This window comes from Linepithema humile, chromosome 1, assembly GCF_040581485.1.
Source record: "Linepithema humile isolate Giens D197 chromosome 1, Lhum_UNIL_v1.0, whole genome shotgun sequence".
In the NCBI taxonomy this organism is placed as follows: Eukaryota; Metazoa; Arthropoda; class Insecta; order Hymenoptera; family Formicidae; genus Linepithema; species Linepithema humile.
In genome coordinates, this window is record NC_090128.1 from 39642915 (window position 1) to 39661457 (window position 18543).

At 32.7% G+C, this 18543-nt stretch overlaps 2 protein-coding genes across 5 annotated transcripts; one reads left to right on the forward strand and one right to left on the reverse strand.

The window, feature by feature from the left end:
- The first annotated feature begins 337 nt into the window (after window positions 1-337).
- Window positions 338-18331, forward strand: LOC105677960 (phospholipid-transporting ATPase IF-like). Its single transcript, XM_012376878.2, has 20 exons — window positions 338-573; window positions 1125-1417; window positions 9766-9870; window positions 10076-10330; window positions 10518-10667; window positions 10799-11094; window positions 11279-11493; window positions 11752-12038; window positions 12269-12448; window positions 12580-12727; window positions 12857-12999; window positions 13163-13402; window positions 13692-13834; window positions 14202-14361; window positions 14453-14761; window positions 16050-16236; window positions 16416-16561; window positions 17188-17291; window positions 17407-17626; window positions 17787-18331. Exons 2-20 carry the CDS (start codon window positions 1415-1417, stop codon window positions 17838-17840), a joined length of 3345 nt encoding a protein of 1114 aa, XP_012232301.2. The 5' UTR covers window positions 338-573; window positions 1125-1414; the 3' UTR covers window positions 17841-18331.
- LOC105677959 (2-oxoglutarate dehydrogenase complex component E1-like) lies at window positions 1418-9470 on the reverse strand. 4 transcript variants are annotated; one of them, XM_067361300.1, is made up of 15 exons: window positions 8852-9470; window positions 8515-8606; window positions 8151-8432; window positions 7456-7666; window positions 7163-7340; window positions 6767-6882; window positions 6546-6685; window positions 6055-6200; window positions 5474-5663; window positions 5160-5381; window positions 4681-4957; window positions 4191-4276; window positions 3668-3988; window positions 3060-3344; window positions 1418-2945 (listed from the first exon to the last, which is right to left on the reverse strand). In XM_067361300.1, the coding sequence occupies exons 1-15, from the start codon at window positions 9237-9239 to the stop codon at window positions 2745-2747; spliced, it is 3135 nt and encodes a 1044-aa protein (XP_067217401.1). In that variant the 5' UTR covers window positions 9240-9470; the 3' UTR covers window positions 1418-2744. The 4 variants fall into 4 exon arrangements, 3 of the variants coding, with proteins under 3 accessions (XP_067217401.1, XP_012232299.2, XP_067217402.1); XM_012376876.2 differs by having other exon boundaries at window positions 8515-8624; XR_010891752.1 differs by lacking the exons at window positions 1418-2945; window positions 3060-3344 and having other exon boundaries at window positions 3927-3988; window positions 4191-4376; window positions 8515-8624.
- Window positions 18332-18543: the final 212 nt, after the last annotated feature.

Sequence of the window (18543 nt, forward strand, 5' to 3'; positions counted from 1 at the left end):
CGCGGCATCATGGCACGAGCGCTCGCGGAAATATTCGACAAGCACATCGCGGCAGAATTCAAAGTGATGCGTGCAGTTCTGTAGATACATTCTCTAAAATAATTAAATATTAATTAAATTATATATTTCTGTAAATAAAAAAATATTTATATATCTCCTTCATGTTTCCTCCTCATATTTATACTATACTTAGTTAATATTTTCTGTTTTACATAATATAAATGTTCACTCATTTCAAGCTTTAATTAAAATTCTGCATAATAAATAGCTAAGCCGAAACAAGTAACCAACGAAAGTTCTGCAATAAAAAAACACACAAACGATGATTAGGTTTTTCCGTCGGCTTATCTGTTTTGTTCGCGATAGGCGACGGTACGCACTCATAATCACAAATGAACGATATGAAGGTTGGTGAGCAAATCGCTTGATAAAGGTTTTCTTATCCGTTGTCACTACTAAGTGTATCCCAGTATCAGTCTCACTTTGCCGACAGATAGCGGATGTTCGCGCGGATTCCGCTTGCGGAAGTATTGCTATTGAGCAATACTTAAGCTTCGATCAGGAAAAATACCGGTAAGCAAAAGACTATCTTAACTAATAACTGACAACAAAGGAAACATTGTACCTCTTTATGTTTTTCATAATACAGTTTTGACTTGTTTATTGTTTTGTGCCTGTTTATTGTTTTGTATTCTTTGTATATTTTGTAGTTATTTGTATATTTTGTAATTATTTTATTTTAATTATTAATATTTTAAAATAAAACTATATAATTAACTAAATAATAAAGCCTTGTTATACGTAATATATTTGCATTTCTCTAATTTTATAAATCGGCTTATAAGATAAAATAACAAACAAAAATTTATTTTAACAATTCAATATTCTCAAAACAACTTACTCATATTATTTTATTGCTTTTAATTAAAATCTTTATTCTAATTATTCTTTAATTTTAATTGTTTTTAAATTGCATTATATTTACGTTATAAAACTACTGTATTACGTTACAAAACTACTCTATTACGGTCTAGTAAACTGTCGTCTACTCATATATATATTTAATTAAAATGTATCTTTTCCATACATAAATATTCAAATAAGTTACGTAAATTTTTTTACAGTTTCTGCATGAACGGTTTCTCAGAAACCAGTAAAAATTTGCTGCAATAGGAAAAAAATAACAACCGTACCGATCTGAATCTGTATGGATAATATTATTATAATATGTCAGTGAAAAAAATATTTAATAATGGGGATACTATAAATACACAATAAAGTACGTATTTTTTATCAGACAAGTGTAAAAATAAAGAGTGAGAGAGTAATTAATCGGGTAAAAAGTTGTCTTTTGTTGTTTAAAATCACAAACGCGCCCACATCATTTTTCTTTGAAGATTTTCAACACGACGAAATGGTAAGAAGAAATATATATATTTTATACGCATTATACATAAGTTCTTTGCTTCTTAGAAATTCTTCATTATCAAATTTCTTCCTTTTTTTTACAAATTTTACAAGCTTAATTCGGTACTATCTTATCTTTAAGGCGTTTATCCATTATCAAATTTTCTTAACGATAGCAAATTTTAATTCTGTGATAAATGATATCTAAGCTTTCAACTTGAAAAAATTTATCTTTTGCATATCTTTGTATATAATAATTTAAAGAAATTCACAAGAGCGTTAAATTTTAATGGTGTTACTGCAGCATATATTATATATTATATATATTATATATATAATATATAATATATATTATTATATATATTATATATATTATATATTATATAATGTTCATATCGATTTTCTTCTCATACACGGAGAAAATTTTATATCAAAGTTACTATACTCGCGGAGTACTCGCGGACTATGAAGGAATTAATAAAATTTTTTACTATGTTTTTTATACGTGAAATATAGTGAAAATTTTTGGTCCGCGTCTTTATGGTCCGCGGTTACTGCCGTGCATAATAATTTTTTATATAAAATTTTCTCCGTTGTAAGGCGTTGTCAACTGATAATATTTCTAGTAATTGAAATTTATACTTCGAATGAATAAGAACGCAAACTAGAGATACCAGTTAAGTGACGTCATTTAACACGGCAAAAATCGATTATCGGTATATTTATCAACCGATAAACTTCTACGATGTACGATATCTTTAGATTTATATAATTATAGTACTTTCTTCCAGTTAAAATTGAGATGATTTGTGATTGATTAAAAGAATTTTGTACAATGCAAAAAATGCCATTTTAAACCAACAATAAAGTTATTGTTGATTATTGAAGTCGTAGTTAACAATCACAGTCTTTGTTCGAGGTGCAAATTTTTTCTGCCAGCTACAACCATTAGCACTTCTCAATTTAATAGACGTTTGGTTCTAATCACGTGTCGAGCATTCTTGCAACCCGCGCTTAGAGAATCTTCCGCAATAGAAATAAGAATGCAATGTGGAATTGTTTGAATAAACGCGCAGCGCAAGAAAGTGTGGAGTATTTGTGTCTGTTGGTGAGTGAGATACGTGCACAAGCTGAATAATCGGAATTAATTGTAGATGATTTATTGTCAATTAAATAGATTGTAACGATTCATGGTAAACGTTTCAAAAAATAGACACGTATTTTACACACACGCATATTTTCTATATCTACTCTCATGTAATTTTAAATATTATTTTTTCAAATGAGAAAATTTTTCTACCACGTTCGTTGACGGTTCCGCGGCAATTTTCACAAAATCAATCGAGACTCATAGCCGTTGTCATCATATTATAGTATTCGTTTTTATGAATAATCTTGCTACCGGTCGCTGGCGCGGCTGATGCAAGGCGACCGCCGTACTTCACTTCCTCTAATGGAATACCCAAGGCTAAGGCTATTCTATCTCTCACGTAATAGTAAGCACCTTGATTTTTATGCTCTTCTTGCAGCCACACAATCTGCATATACGTAATTTAAATGAAATAAGCGGTTTTTTTTATTTAACACAGTAAAAAAATATTTTTGTGCAGTAGAAAAAATAAATCAATTCGACGATCTCGAAAATTTCTCACTTTTGCTCGTGGATATTTCACCATTTCCATCGCGAGGAGGTGATACGGAAAAGGGCACAGCTGCTCGATTCTAATGATCGCTATCTTATCTTCCAATTGTTTCTCCTGTCGCTCAATAACCAAATCGTAATACACTTTCCCGGTGCACAGTAATACTTTCTGCATATTTCCAAGTTTCACGGCAGAGTCTGGTATAACGTGCTTAAAGCTCGTACCGGGTCCCATTTCCTCAAAATTTGATATCGCCATCGGATGGCGTAACAATGATTTGGGAGTCATAAGAACCTAAATGGCAAAAGATATTTATGCGATTCTAAATGGAAACGTTCTGTGAAATAAAAAAAAGAGGCTTTTATTCGAAAGATTAATTGCCACGACGATTCTTCCTAAATGGTGTCTTTCTCAAAACTTCACAGTTTCTACTTGAAACATTTTTTTCTAAAGAGATAATCATGCTTATAATATTTTTGGGAATATCACTTTATAACACTCGTGATAGGAATAATCCTGTACAAAATTGCACAGATAGAAAATTAACTATTATTAACTAGCTATTCCATCGTTTTGAAATTTGCGAGCCTAAACATCAAGTTAGAAAATTAACTAACCAACGGTTTCCGGAATGGCATCAATATCTGCCGGCGGAGAAGATGAAAGAGATTGGCAGGTGTCGTGGGATTACAGACGATCCAGTTTATCTCGAAGAGCTGTTTAGTCATGATTTGCTCAATGCTCTCGCCAGCTGAAACGCCGGGCTCTGTTCCGGGAATATGAGTGCATTCATCATCGCACAACTGAAGAAACCTTTCCAATCTCGCGGACGAATGTTCTGGTCCTTGATTCTCCATACCATGCGGCAGCAATAATACTAATCCTACCTGTCTGCCCCATTTGGCTTGTCCGGAGCATAGCAAGCAGTCTAGTACGACCTAAAGGCCAATTAATCGAGAAAATTGCCGAGTTCGATGAAAAATATTGCGACTAATTTACGGGATATTAACAATTAGGGACAAAGAGATCTTCAGCAAATCATTTTTCAGATGTGCATATAAATATAAAAGTCTCTGAAGTTTTATTTAATTTTAAATAAATTTTCAAGAAAAGGAGATATAAGTAAAAGTGTTAAGTTACTTGACAGGTATTGGCGAAATCGCCGAACTGCGCTTCCCAAAGTGTCAGAGCATTGTGATTGTACGCCGAGTATCCCAATTCAAACCCTTTTCTCGCCAATCGTTCATAAAATATTATTTATGATAAGGTATCATAAATTAATCAATCTTAACTCTAACTTAATGTCGATTAAATTTCGATATTGCACTATGATAAAGTATCATAAATTAATCAATTTTAACTCTAACTTAATGTCGATTAAATCTCGATATTGCACTGTCACACTTATTTTGCGACAACTATAATATATTCTCTATATTTGTCTCAAACTTATAAACCATAAAATGGAGTAATTTAACATTTCATCGAGCAACTACCCACGTTAATTGATACTCGAGAAACAAGATAAGCGTGTGTCTTCGATAATAAATAAAACAAACAGGGCAGAAATATAGCGTCACAAATAAGTAGCGCAATAGCCGGCGCTAATTAATTTCTTTTTTAAACTCACCGCACACGCCGTATTCCGATAATGATGAATTTGAGACGGTATACAATGCTTGTCGCGGAAAAACGTCATGGAGGATATTCTTGTAAATCTTGTCTTTACTCTGATCGTGAACAATATGTATACGTTGGGTAAAGGTACCACGCTCGACATCTTGGCCGGACAGTCTGACGTGATGACCTTCCTTCAGCAAGCTGACGAAGGCCAAACATTCCGCCATCGCCCAGTCAACTTGCCGCGACTCCATAAGTTTCGCTCGTCTGTCCATCGCTCTCAGTACCTACCCATATAAACTTTCACACTTCCGTTAAATCTGACAAGTTAGTAGTGATCGATAATATTCGGATCAAAAGTTTATTTTGAATCGTTGTTTAGCAAATTTTATAGAGGCAAAAAGAAACATAAGTCTAAAATCATTTCTCAAACGTAACTTTTAAAATAAATAAGTAAATTTTAAAGTAATTAAATATCGTATAACTAACTTGCAAGTGTGCTTCGATATCTTTAGGAGGAGTGGATATAGCAGTGCATATCGTTTTGATAGTTGGTATATCGATACCAGTTGGAAGTATCTTAATTTTCGGGCTTTGATTCGAGAAAAATTCAGTCCAGGGCACATCGTGCCAGTCTCTCATTTGCATCGAGCTGATGGTCTGGGCTTTTATGAACTCTTCCTCGCAATTATTTAAGTACTTTTCTGTTTCCTATGCGGCAAGCAAAAATTATGTATGTGTGTACATATATATGTGTAAGGTTGAACAAGCAGTAGATAAGCTAAAATTGTCTTTCGGAGAACCTCTTTAACAAAAGCCTCCGTTATCACTCCTTCCTTAAGAAGTTTGTCACTGTATATGGAAAGAACACTAGGATGAGCTCTTATACGTTTATACATGAGTGGCTGAGTTAACATTGGTTCATCCATCTCGTTGTGTCCGTTTCTTCGATATCCAACGATATCCAGCACTACATCGTTATGAAAGGTAGCCCTGGTATTATTTGAAATAATTCCTTCATTAAGTTTTTTAATTACTTAACTAATTCTGTTAATTTTTCAAGTTTTGCAGAATAAATACTTTATTCTAAATAATTTTCAGCTTTTATTGTAGCAATTGATAGAACGAAGATTGTTTGTCGAATCAGAATAATTTTTCCGTGCAAAAAATTATGTGAGTAGTTTCTGTTGCAGTATTTTAATTTTTAAGATATATTGTCAAAACGTTTACTAAAAATTCTCAAGGTTTAATTTAAAATTTAACATTAAATATTTTCATGAATGTAATTTCTGCTGACATGAAGCGTTAAATATCTCAAGCAATCTTTCATTGATAAGTGATATAATAAACACTGAGAATTAAGTGTTATCTTTGTCGCGATTACCGATACTCGCCGGCCACTTTACTGCAATAAGTCACTAAATCAGGATCATCGGCATGTATATGAAAAATAGGAGCGTTAACAACACGAGCTACATCCGTGCAGTGCTCACTGGATCGTGAATATCTTGGATCAGTCGTAAATCCAATCTGAAGTTATTAATAAATACTTAAAATTAATTAGAAATTTATCTCTTAATACTTTGCAGTTACTTAACATTGTAAATTTTATACTTTTTAGTTTAATTATAATTCTCGAATATAATTTAATATATATTATATAACAAGATTAAATAGATACAAATATTAACATCAATTATGTATTTATAACATATTAACATCGCGCGATTATATACATAATCTCATAAAAAACATGCTTCAAAAAAATTTTTTTTTTTTAAATTAAATTTAAATTTGATTAATTAAACTACGACTAAAATTAACTAGTAAAATTAAATTGAGGAAAAATTGTTAAAAATGTGTTCTGATTCCTACTTGATTATTAATCACAAGGTGTATGACGCCACCCGTTGTATATTCCGGCAGATTAGTAAGGTGCATTGTTTCATAAACAACACCTTGACCAGCAAAAGCAGCATCGCCGTGAACCAGTATAGCTATTGCCTTTTTACCGTCTAAGGAAATCAGCTTATTTGAAGAAGCCTATTATCGTCTATTAGAAAATGATATATTCTCAAGTTCGCGTCGATACATACATTTAGAGTCACCTTTCTCAACTTGCTCGGCGCGAACACGACCAACTATGACCGGACCAATTGCTTCCAAATGGGAGGAATTTGCCATTATAGCGTGAAACACTCTTTTCTTACTTCTACAAATCGATACAAAGAAAATGTTAACAATTTTCCTTTAAAGCCGTATCAGACTATACATTAGAGATTGAAATTGCGAAATAAAGATCAAAATTTGATTTATCAAGCTAAAGTGGACTAAGATTTAAATTATTTAAATCTTGATTGGCAATACATTGTCTGATACAGGCTGTACGATATTATATTTATAATTAAAAATAAACAGACTATGAAAATTGATACGCTTGATTTTCATATTAATTATAAGACAATTTTTATAATGGTCATTTTTCTCTTCACCTATCTAATAATATTTCCGAATGCGTCCCAAGATGATACTTTACGTCACCTGAGCCGAATCCCTCTAGAGCGATCGGATTGAATTGCGTGAATAACTGACTCATTGGTTTTGAGCATATGTTCACCAAAGTATTCAGACGACCGCGATGCGCCATACCAATAACTACAGTTTCTACTCCTGACAAGTCGCCCGGAAACGCAAAATGTGCAATAATTAAAAAGTAATCCTAAAGATTTTTTGGTAGTTACAAGGGATTGATATGTTGATTGAAAGTTTAGGAATTATTTGTTACCATTTTCCGCCGCTGTTTCTATGCATTCCGCCATGGCTGGTATGAACGATTCGCAACCTTCTAACCCGAATCTTTTCTCCGTACCATATTTTTTTGCCAGAAAATTTTCAAAAGTCACGGCTCTCATGATATTCATCCAAATCCATTTTCTGTGCTCCGTGGGTAGCTCCCAGGCACCCGGTATTTCAAACTTTTCCCTTAACCATTCTAACTAATGTAGAATATCTAATGTTTTTCATGTTTTTATATCCTTTTTACTATCTAAAAACTTACTTTAAATTTTTCAATATCTCTAACGATAATTCTTTTAACTTGTTACTTTTATCAATATTTAGCAATATTTAGCAAAATTTTAAAAAATATTTCAGAGTTAATCTATTTGGAAATAATTTTGATCATTATATATTTCTTATCCTTTTATCATTTATCATTAATTGTATTGTATATTATTAATATCTTAAAATTAATATTAGATATGCCATTGTATCTGTCGAGTGTTTGATAATATATACTCATAGTTTTTTTCTGCTCTGTAGCAGTTTCATAATCTAATCTGCATTTTTATCGTACATCTCATCAAAAATACGTAGTGAAACGCGAGATATCGTCACGCATTTAAGTGCGAATTATCATTGGAACATTTCTCGCAAAAAGTGAAATTAATTAATAAAATATCACATGATACATATGCGTACCATATTCAGGTCATGAATGTACGTGTATTCGAGGCCAAGATGACCGCAGTAGACCTTGTTGAGTCTTATTAATATTTCTCGCAGCGGTAAGCTCTTTTTCTCACCGCCGATAACAGTGAGAGACGAGAGAGGAAACTCTCGGTCCATGTCCGCTTCTGTCATGCCCTTGAGATGATGCCGTACCACAATCGCGGGCGGCAAGTTAGGGGTACCTTGCAATTTTGCCGATTCCGGATTTTGTATACCCAGTGGATCGGTGTTGGCTATTAAGTGGCCACGTGTCTTGATAAAATAAAAGAATAAAAGAATATCAATATATGTGTAAGAGGCACACAATGTATTTGTGAGATTTCCAAGGGTGTACTTGATAAGCTCGGATCGTGGAATTGATATCGAGTGCACTGTTTATGTATTGATCTCCTTGCATCTGACTGTCCGATTTCCCCCGAACGGATTCTTTCATAAACAACGGCTCTATTAAGTATTTATTTATTAATAAATTAATGTATATTATTTTTCAAATGCACAAAAAATATATATAATACTATTAGTTTTTAATTGTTTTGTGTGTTTAAAGAAAAAGAATTAACAATTCAATAGCAAAATGTTAGCAATGTTGGCGGATCGATAGCGAATTTGATCAAATATGCTAACATATTGCTAACATTTAGCTATCTGGAAAATTGTTGAAATAAGCTCACTGTTCGATTGCCCTCCTTCTAACTTTGATGCCATTAACTTAAGCGGCGAATTGACACGAGTTGAACTGGATCCGGTTTGGGAATCCTTAGAGCTTTTAGCGTGCATTAATTTAAAATACGAATCCCACGAAGAGTTCACGGACTTCCGATCTTTGAGCCATAATTTGTAAATGTAATCCAAGTATTTACTGTTGATCATATTAAGCACGTTATCTTTCCTATTGGCATTGTCGTCATGTTTACAACGCGTTGGATTCTTGTGCAAGAACTTGACATTTGGTTTATACTTAAATATTTTCAAGTTCGAGTGCGAATAATGTGTGAATTGTCGATATAAATATGATACGACAGACTGTATGTTCCGATAAGATTGTGGTCTCGAGTACATTGCCCCATTTAGTGCAACGAATGAATGCTAAAAATGTAACACCACGCAGAACAAATAATCGAGAAATCACTGAATAATTTTGAAAATTGATTTTACAAGCAAAATGACTGAAAGAATGATTTTATATACGGCATCACTCTACGACATTGTGACATTTAATCGCGATTAACCTTCCGAATTTTAAGGTTCGTGCTATAATTGTAGCTAGATTCGCGATTGATCTTCGCTTCGAATGATAAGCTTGAAACTTCAATAAATAATATCATTATATATACAACAAAAGGTACTTATTGGTAGATCTGCAAATGATAATTGAAAATTCACATTTCTTATTGTAATTATAATCGCAGAAGCAAAAAATATTCTGTGAAAATCATATTTTAAATTAAAGTATATCTTTTTTACTTCAAATACATTAATTTATCTAAATAAAAAAATTTTCTTCTGTATTACCGACGCGTAATTTAATTAATTTAATAATAAAACTTAATTTAAATAAAAATTAATAAAACACATTTTTTTACAGGGTGCTACACCTTCAGCGCTAAGCGATCACAGAATTGTGAAGATAAACTCTGCAAATGATCAATTGGAAACGCATTTTATCAGTAATCGAGTCATATCACATAAGGTACACACTTAATATTTGCTCTTAATCTTTAAAATAAATATTGACTTGATAAAGTATTAAAATATTATTGACATTTTAATTACCAGTCAGCTGATATCTCAAAAATACATAAGTATATATCAACGATTATCGCCATTCCTAGAATGTTTCCATGTCTCTAAAAATAACATAGTGATATTAATCGCTTTATCTCTGTAATCCACAGTATACAATATGGAACTTTATTCCAAAGAATCTCTTCGAGCAATTCCGGCGGATAGCAAATTTTTATTTCCTGCTGACGACAATAATCGCGATTGCAATAGAATCGCCTATTTCGCCAGTAACCAGTGCTTTGCCTTTGTCATTCGTCATCCTGGTGACTGCGATTAAACAAGGATACGAAGATTACCTACGATATAGAATAGATCAACGAGATAATTGGAGATCTGTTAACGTTATCCGCAACAAATGCTCGCAGGTTTGTTGTTCACACTAAAAGTAACATCTTAATTAAAAATTTGATAAATTTTAACATAATATTCAGTAATGTTTATTGTAAATTGTTGTGACAAATTGTTGAATTTCTCGATTTCATGTGAAGCCTATTCATGTTGTTGCATTCACTATACTGCAAAGCGTTACAAATAATGTGTACGATATTTCAGAATATATATTGCGAACAAATAGTAGTAGGTGATCTTGTAAAAGTCTCCCGAGACGAAGACGTACCTTGTGATATCGTTCTTCTTTATAGCGAGACACCAGGATGTTGTTATGTCACGACATCTAATCTTGATGGAGAAACAAATTTAAAGGTAACGATCTTTATCTAATCTATTCAAAGTAAATATATCTATATATAATTTTTTTATGATACAGCAAAAATTTTTATCGTTAAATATTAAAACATTTCTTATTACTGTTTGTTATCAATATATATTTTTAGACGTTACTTGTTCCGAAAGTGGTCTCAAAAATTCCACTTTCAAATATAGTAGCCATGGAAGCGACGATCACATGCCAGCATCCTCTGGCTAATCTTTACACCTTTCATGGCAAACTCGAAATTAATAACGGTAACGAGACGGCCAGCGGACATTTGACAATAGATAATCTTTTGCTGCGCGGATCAAGAGTGAAGGACACCGAGTATGTGGTTGGCTGTGCGGTTTATACCGGACAAGACACAAAGCTGTCACTGAATTCAAAAGTAGTCTGCAATAAATTTTCAACTGCCGAGAAGTAATTATTTGAACTTCATTTGCATACACTTGTAAAAATTCAATTGTGATTCTGCTTTCGCCGAGTGTCCTCGCACATTTGTTATCGCAATTACCATCTTTAAGAGCGCTGTAAATCTTTTAAGCAATATTTCCAATTGGAGCAAGCTGTTGTTTAGACTTACCTTAAAAATTATCATTCGCAGATCTATCAATAAGTATCTTGTTGTATACATAACGATATTATTTATTGAAGTGATAATATCTCTGATGATGAAGCTATACGTTGAATCCTACGAAGAATGGGACAGTTACTTGGGTGCACGACCTGAAATCACCTTTTCTTCCATATTTACGGATATTCTGGGCTTTCTCATCTTATTCAATTACATCGTGCCAATATCATTGTATGTCACCGTTGGTAAGACATTACTATTTGCACAATTCTTTTTTATTTAACATCATATTATTTATGCACACAAGTTAAAATATTAATTAATAATTAATACATTCAATAATCAATTTATCATTAGTAGTTAATTATCTAATAATGCAATAATTATTTTAAATAATGTAAAATATTTTGCATAAAATATCCTGCATAAAGATTTATACTTATAACGTTCATAAAAATTCTAATAATAATTCTAATAATAAAGATTTACATGCATTTCTTCAGAGCTGCAAAAGTTTCTCGGCTCTTTTTTCTTTTACTGGGATTTGGACTTATACGACGCGGCCAATGATCAGCCGGCAATGGCCAACACATCAGACTTGAACGAAGAGCTTGGTCAGATTGAATATTTGTTTACTGACAAAACCGGCACGCTCACTGAAAATCTGATGGTGTTCAGACGCTGCTCGATTGATGGGAATATATATATGGAAAAAGATTGCGACGGAAATCTTTATCAACTGCCGCCGAGCGGAAACGAAGCGGAGGCTGTTAAACTGATTTCATGGCAGGTAAACTCACAAATAAAAAGAGAAATATTATTATTATCTATTAAAAAAAAATTATAACATAACTGCTTTCAATTAAAAAATATAGTTGATTAACTTAATTAATATAAAAGGTTGATTTGATAAAGTGGAAATTATATTAGTTATCGTATCGTTAATTATTTTCAAATATTTGTAATAATTAATATTATACTGTACTTGTCAAGAATAATAATTTTGGGATTATTATGTAGGCGGAGATTTGGCACTTCATGATAAGCATTTCACTGTGCCACGTAGTTCAAATTGCGCCACCAAGCCAACGTCCCGTAATCGTGGCCAAACGCAAAAGTTTTCGCGAGAGCTTCAGACTAAAGAAAATCACTAGAGTCAACAGCTCATTGATGATGGATCCGGATTTACCAGAATATCAGGTAATAATAACTCATGCGCAAATACCTCAGCGTGTTTTTTTTATCGAATGCTAATCACTTCTGTTTACGATGGATTGTGAATGAGCACAATTGCATTCATATAAAGTACAAACATACATAACATATGGCAGGCAGCATCAGCAGACGAAAAGGCATTAGTGGAAGCGAGCGCCAGATGCGGCATTGTTTTTCAAAAAAATACGAACGAGGAAATGCATGTCAAGATCAATGAAAATCTGTTGGTTTTCAAGAAGCTGGAAATACTGGAATTCAGCTCGGGTACGTGATCGCGAGATCAAAATAGATCGATGTTAAATGATAATTAAAATATATTACATGTATTAATAAAATAATATTAATTTGTAAAATAATCAATAAAATATCATTAACATCATATATTTTGGACAGAACGAAAGAGAATGTCAGTGATAGTGGAAGATTCGGCGGGTGATATCTGGCTGTATTGTAAGGGTGCGGATTCAGCTATTCTTCCACTGATTGTCGAAGGAAAAGTTCAAGAAACTGCCGTTCACGTCGCCGATTTCTCTATGGTTCGTTATTTCACCCATTTGTATTATTTTTTCAATTTAATATTATCTAGTTTTAATATTAAGCATTTGAACTACTAATATATTTTTGTCTCTTTTTAAATCAGGAAAATGTTACATATTGCACTCTACATTAATGGAGCTTGTTAAATTTTGTAATTTTTAGAGAGGTTTGCGAACGCTAGTGGTAGCATACAAGAAGATGAACAAATCTGAATACGAAAGACTATTGCAAAACATTGAACAGGCCAGGCAAATAATCGGCACAGAGCGAACGACAAATATGACGCGCGCGTACAATCTTATGGAAAGCGGACTCGTTTTACTCGGAGTAACCGCGGTGGAAGATCGCCTACAGGACGATGTGCAAGAAACCTTGGAATCTTTACGAGTTGCTGGCATCAAAGTTAGTTCATTACCGCATGTTTCATGCAGATTCGTAATTTTTTGCTGCCCAATACAATTTTCGAGTCATATATTTTATTATCCATTTGCCGACTTTTAATATTACAGTATAAAAGCCATTTTTTGGCACCTTTATAAGAAAACTTATTTATTTTGTGCACTTTATTTTTGTGTAATAAAGTCATGAGTTTTTTGTAAAGTCATGAAAGATAATTCGGGCAACAAAAATTTGAGAGCAATCCTAGTTAATTGAATTAACTTCGACAGCTAATTATAAATATATTGTTTAGATATGGGTGCTTACCGGAGATAAAGCAGAAACTGCGGAAAATATCGCTTTTCTCTGCGGCCATTTTAAAACAGGGACTGAGGTTTTAAGACTGATGGAGGAGACTTCAGGGCACACCTGCTTCCTTATTCTTACAACTTTTGAGTAAGTGTAATTTATATGTTTAAAATTATCTCTTTGTTTTATATTCTATTATGTCTGTTGCCTGTTGTTTCTTTTCTTTTACAAGATACTACAATCTCTGATTTGTTCGTCAATTTATTTGTAGAAACATCACGGAGAGGAAGCTAAAAGTTTTAGTGGCACTCTTTTATCGCTTAAAATGACGTCACCTTCTCTAATCTACATAGTCGGCATACTTTTTGCTCGCTCATAATTTAATTTCCATAAAGTGGTGTTTTAAATTTTTTAATTTTTATTCTCCAATGCTCTATATGTCCATCCTTGTCATTTCCTTAACGTCTTTTTTTATCTTTTTCTTAAATACATGTGTTATATCTTTATTTTACAGACGAAAAGTGAAATTAGACCCATACAAGCAGTATGGGTTGATAATAGACGGTACGAGTATGACAGCGACGTTACGAAATTGCCCGGAATTATTTAAATCCGTCGCAATGGCTTGTGAAGCGGTTGTCTGTTGCAGGCTGACGCCCTTGCAAAAAAGCGAGGTTTGAACAAAACTTGAATGTTTCCAATTTTAATATAAGCGCTTCGTACGTAAAATTGTATGAAAATATGAAACGCAACTTGTCTGTGCAGATTGTGAATCTAATAAAAATGGCACGGAATCGTCCGCACACCGCGGCTATCGGCGACGGCGGTAACGACGTCTCTATGATACAAGAGGCGCACGTGGGGATCGGAATATTGGGGAAAGAAGGTCGCCAGGCATCGATATCCGCAGATTTCGCGTTCACAAAATTTATGTACCTGAAGAAAGCGTTGCTGGTGCACGGACACTGGTATTACCTGCGCATCAGCATCCTAATGCAATATTTTTTCTACAAAAATATAGTGTTCATAACGCCACAAGTGTTGTTCGGAATACATAATGGCTTTTCGACGCAGGTGAGAATAAATTGTATTATTTTTGTCGCGAGATATTGCGTGATTTATTTTTGAAATATACGTCGAAAGTAGTATAGCTATGTTAGTTCTAACTCAGAAGCAATGAGGGGGGTGCGGGGGAAGAGGGGGTATCAGGTTACAGTGGAAGGGGGTAATGACGTCATCGTTTTGGAGGAGAGGGGGTAATGACGTCATCGTTTTGGAGGAGAGGGGGTAAAATTGGAGTGGAGGGGGTGACGAGGGAGGTGCGGGGGAGAGGGGAAGGTATCAGATTACATCAATTCCTGGAAAAGATAAGATAAGGATTGTTTATACAAACATCAATTCCTGGAAGAGATAAGGATTCCTGGAAAAGATAAGATAAGGATTGTTTATACAAACATGAGTCATTGGAAGATAAGGATTCCTGGAAGAGATAAGATAAGGAATGTTTATACAAACATGAGTCATTGGAAGATAAGGATTGTTTATACAAAAATGATTCATAGTTCCGAGAATTGTTTATATCCTTTGCATGCACATGCAGGTTTTTTCTACGCATCAAAGTAGAGCGCCTGTTTAAATTACATCATCGCTATTTTTAGAACCTTTGCAGGCATTTGCAGGTTCGTGCAGGTTTATAGATTACGTCATCGCTATTTTTAGAGCAAAAGCCCATTGCAACAGGCAGCCACGTCAGTATTTTAGGTGCCATGTTGTCAGATTTCAATTTTGTGTGACATCATCGCTATTTTTAATTAGTGTCGTGTGCAACAAGCGGGTATATAAAGCCCGCGAAGAACGAGTGGTATAACAGTCAAAATGTTCATCGCACTCTTGGATGAACGCGATATTCTCAATTTAACAGCTGCGGAGTTAGAATTTGTGCCGAAGGTGATTTTATTAAACAAGTTTGCTCGGTTCGTGGACCAAGTGTGGGAGAAACTTCCGGATCCACTCTTACGTGTTCCGGATGTTTGTATAAACAATCCTTATCTTATCTTTTCCAGGAATTGATGTAATCTGATACCTTCCCCTCTCCCCCGCACCTCTCTTGTCATCCCCTCCACTTCAATTTTACCCCCTCTCCTCCAAAACAATGACGGCATTACCCCCCTCCACTGTAACTTGATACCCCCTCTTCCCCTTTTCCCCCGCACCACCCTCATTGCTCCTGAGTTAGAACCAGCATAGCTATACTACTCGAAGTATGTTAATTTCATAATATTTCTTATCAATTTAAGTTTGTCTAATAATTTGTAATAATACGCCGCAAGCTAACAACATATGCTTTTATGTATTTTTATAGGAACTTTATGACGGTGTATTTCTGATGTGCTACAATTTATTATTAACATCGCTTCCAATATTGTTATACGGATTATTGGAACAGGATTACAACGCGACAAAACTTATGCGATATCCATATTTATATAAGCTGAATAAAAACAATTATTTAATGTCGAAAAAACAACTTATAGCGTGGATGTTACTAGGTCTGTGCATACAACGAGTTCGACATTTTTCGACTAACAATTATAAAAATTATTTGTATTAAATAAATAACCAATTAATAGTGGAATTAGAATTTGCAAGCCAAGCTTTTACAAAATTAATACAACGTACTGATAAAATATACCCAAATAAATACTAACTTTGCCATTATTGTTTTTAGGACTATGGCATACAGGGATAATATATTATGTAGTATGTACTATAACATATATAAATCCTACGTATTTGTATGACAATACGCCGGTTGGACATTGGACTTTTAGTACACTTCTTTTTCACATAGTTACTTTGATAGCAAATCTGCAGGTATGTATCAATATCGTATTGCGTAGATTAAGGTTGTAAATAAATTTTATATTGTACTGACGATTATAAAACTTGATATGTTTTAAGTCAAAACTATTTAATTGCAATAATATGTAACTTTTGGTCAATTTCGTATTTTATGATAGACAGAAATTTAATAGAAAAATAAAAGAAATAGCTTTATTACATTCACAATGCTGTTGTGCAGAAATATATATATTTAATTTGCACAGTATGAAAAAAGTGAATCTTATAATTAATTACAGGTGATAATTTCTAACTGATAGTGAATAGATTACAAGGCCTTTGAGTCCTATTTGCAAACTTCGCACTCATGTTCTTAACAACACCTTGCAAATCCCGAGTTCTATTTTAAATACTTCAATAATTTATTAATAAATTATTTTAAACATTTTAATAATTAAATATTTCGGGGATTCAAATATTTTGGAAAAAAAATCTTTTCAGAAAAATTCTATATTCAGATTTATTAGAATTAGATATTCGTGCACTTTCATTATTTTAAATCAAGTCATACATACGAAAGATATTTTAATAATCTTATTCATTAATAGATATAAATTTGTTTTTATTTATTCATTGATGAATAAAAAATATCGTTCCAGATATTGTTGCGTAGTTCATATTGGACAATCCCACTTGTTTTAAGCGTGATATTGTCAGAATTGGTATTTATCTTAGGTACACTCGGCTATTCATTTATAAATGTGTAAGTACAAATTCCATGATATCAAAATTATTGTAATAATTAGTTTACGACATATTTATAAATAAAAATAATTTTTAATTGTAAAATTTTACTTTATGCGTTTACGTCTTTTCAGGAGATACGATGGCGACATGCTTGGGATTTTTCAAACATTATTGATGTCGCCCTCATTCTGGTTAATTACTGTAATCGTCGTCGTTATTTGTTTAATACCCGATTATTTGTTACTGACGTATAACACTTACAGACCACTAAAAGTTCTTCGAAGAAATGAAGAACCTCCGCAAATTATTGATTGTAGCGATGACGGTAGCGAACGCAGTTCTTCGCAAATGGTAGGTAATGATAAATTAAGTTCAGTTTTTTTTAATATTAACACATTATTCTTAAAAATCGATTAAATTTCACCATTCTATTTATCTTATTTTTAAAAAATAAGCTAAACAATGTTTACAATAGCATTGCAACGTTGTTAAAAAAATAAATTGCTATTAGGGACACCGACTGTTTTCATGGCGAGGTAATCTTTCATTAAGAAGAGGCAAATAAATACGTCAGAGGATCAACCTTCGAACGCTGACGTATTATTTACATGAAAGAAGTTTAATTCAATTAAATATATATATTTCTGCACAATAACGTTTACAGCCCACCGCAAAGTGCTAGTCGTTAAAACTAATTTTTGTACAAAGTAATGGATTACAAAGCATAATCTGTGATCTAAGAAATAATGTCTTGATAAATTATATATTTTTACCGAATATATAGAATATGTACAAATAATTCCTAATATGTTAATATTATGTATAAATATATAAAAAAACTTGTATAAGATACAGCAAATATATGTTAAACCTGCCTTATAATAGTATGTATGAGTGTGTATATGTAAATCTTCCATTTGCACAGTGTCTATCTTTATTTGAAAAATATCTGTTAATGAACAAATATCTGTAAATAAGCATAATGTTAATTAACTACTACTCATAATTTTTATAAATACTGATATCAATAAAATAATATCTGGTTTTAAAATATTATCTATTGATTTCATTGAGATTGAGTATATATTAACCTAATCTAATCCCAAATCCTAATTTAAACATTCCTTGGATTGGTCATCTATCCATAATTTTTATAAATATTGATACCAATAAAATAATATCTGGTTTTAAAATAGTATCTATTGATTTCATTGAGATTGAGCATATATTAACCTAATTTAATCCCAAATCCTAATTTAAATATTCCT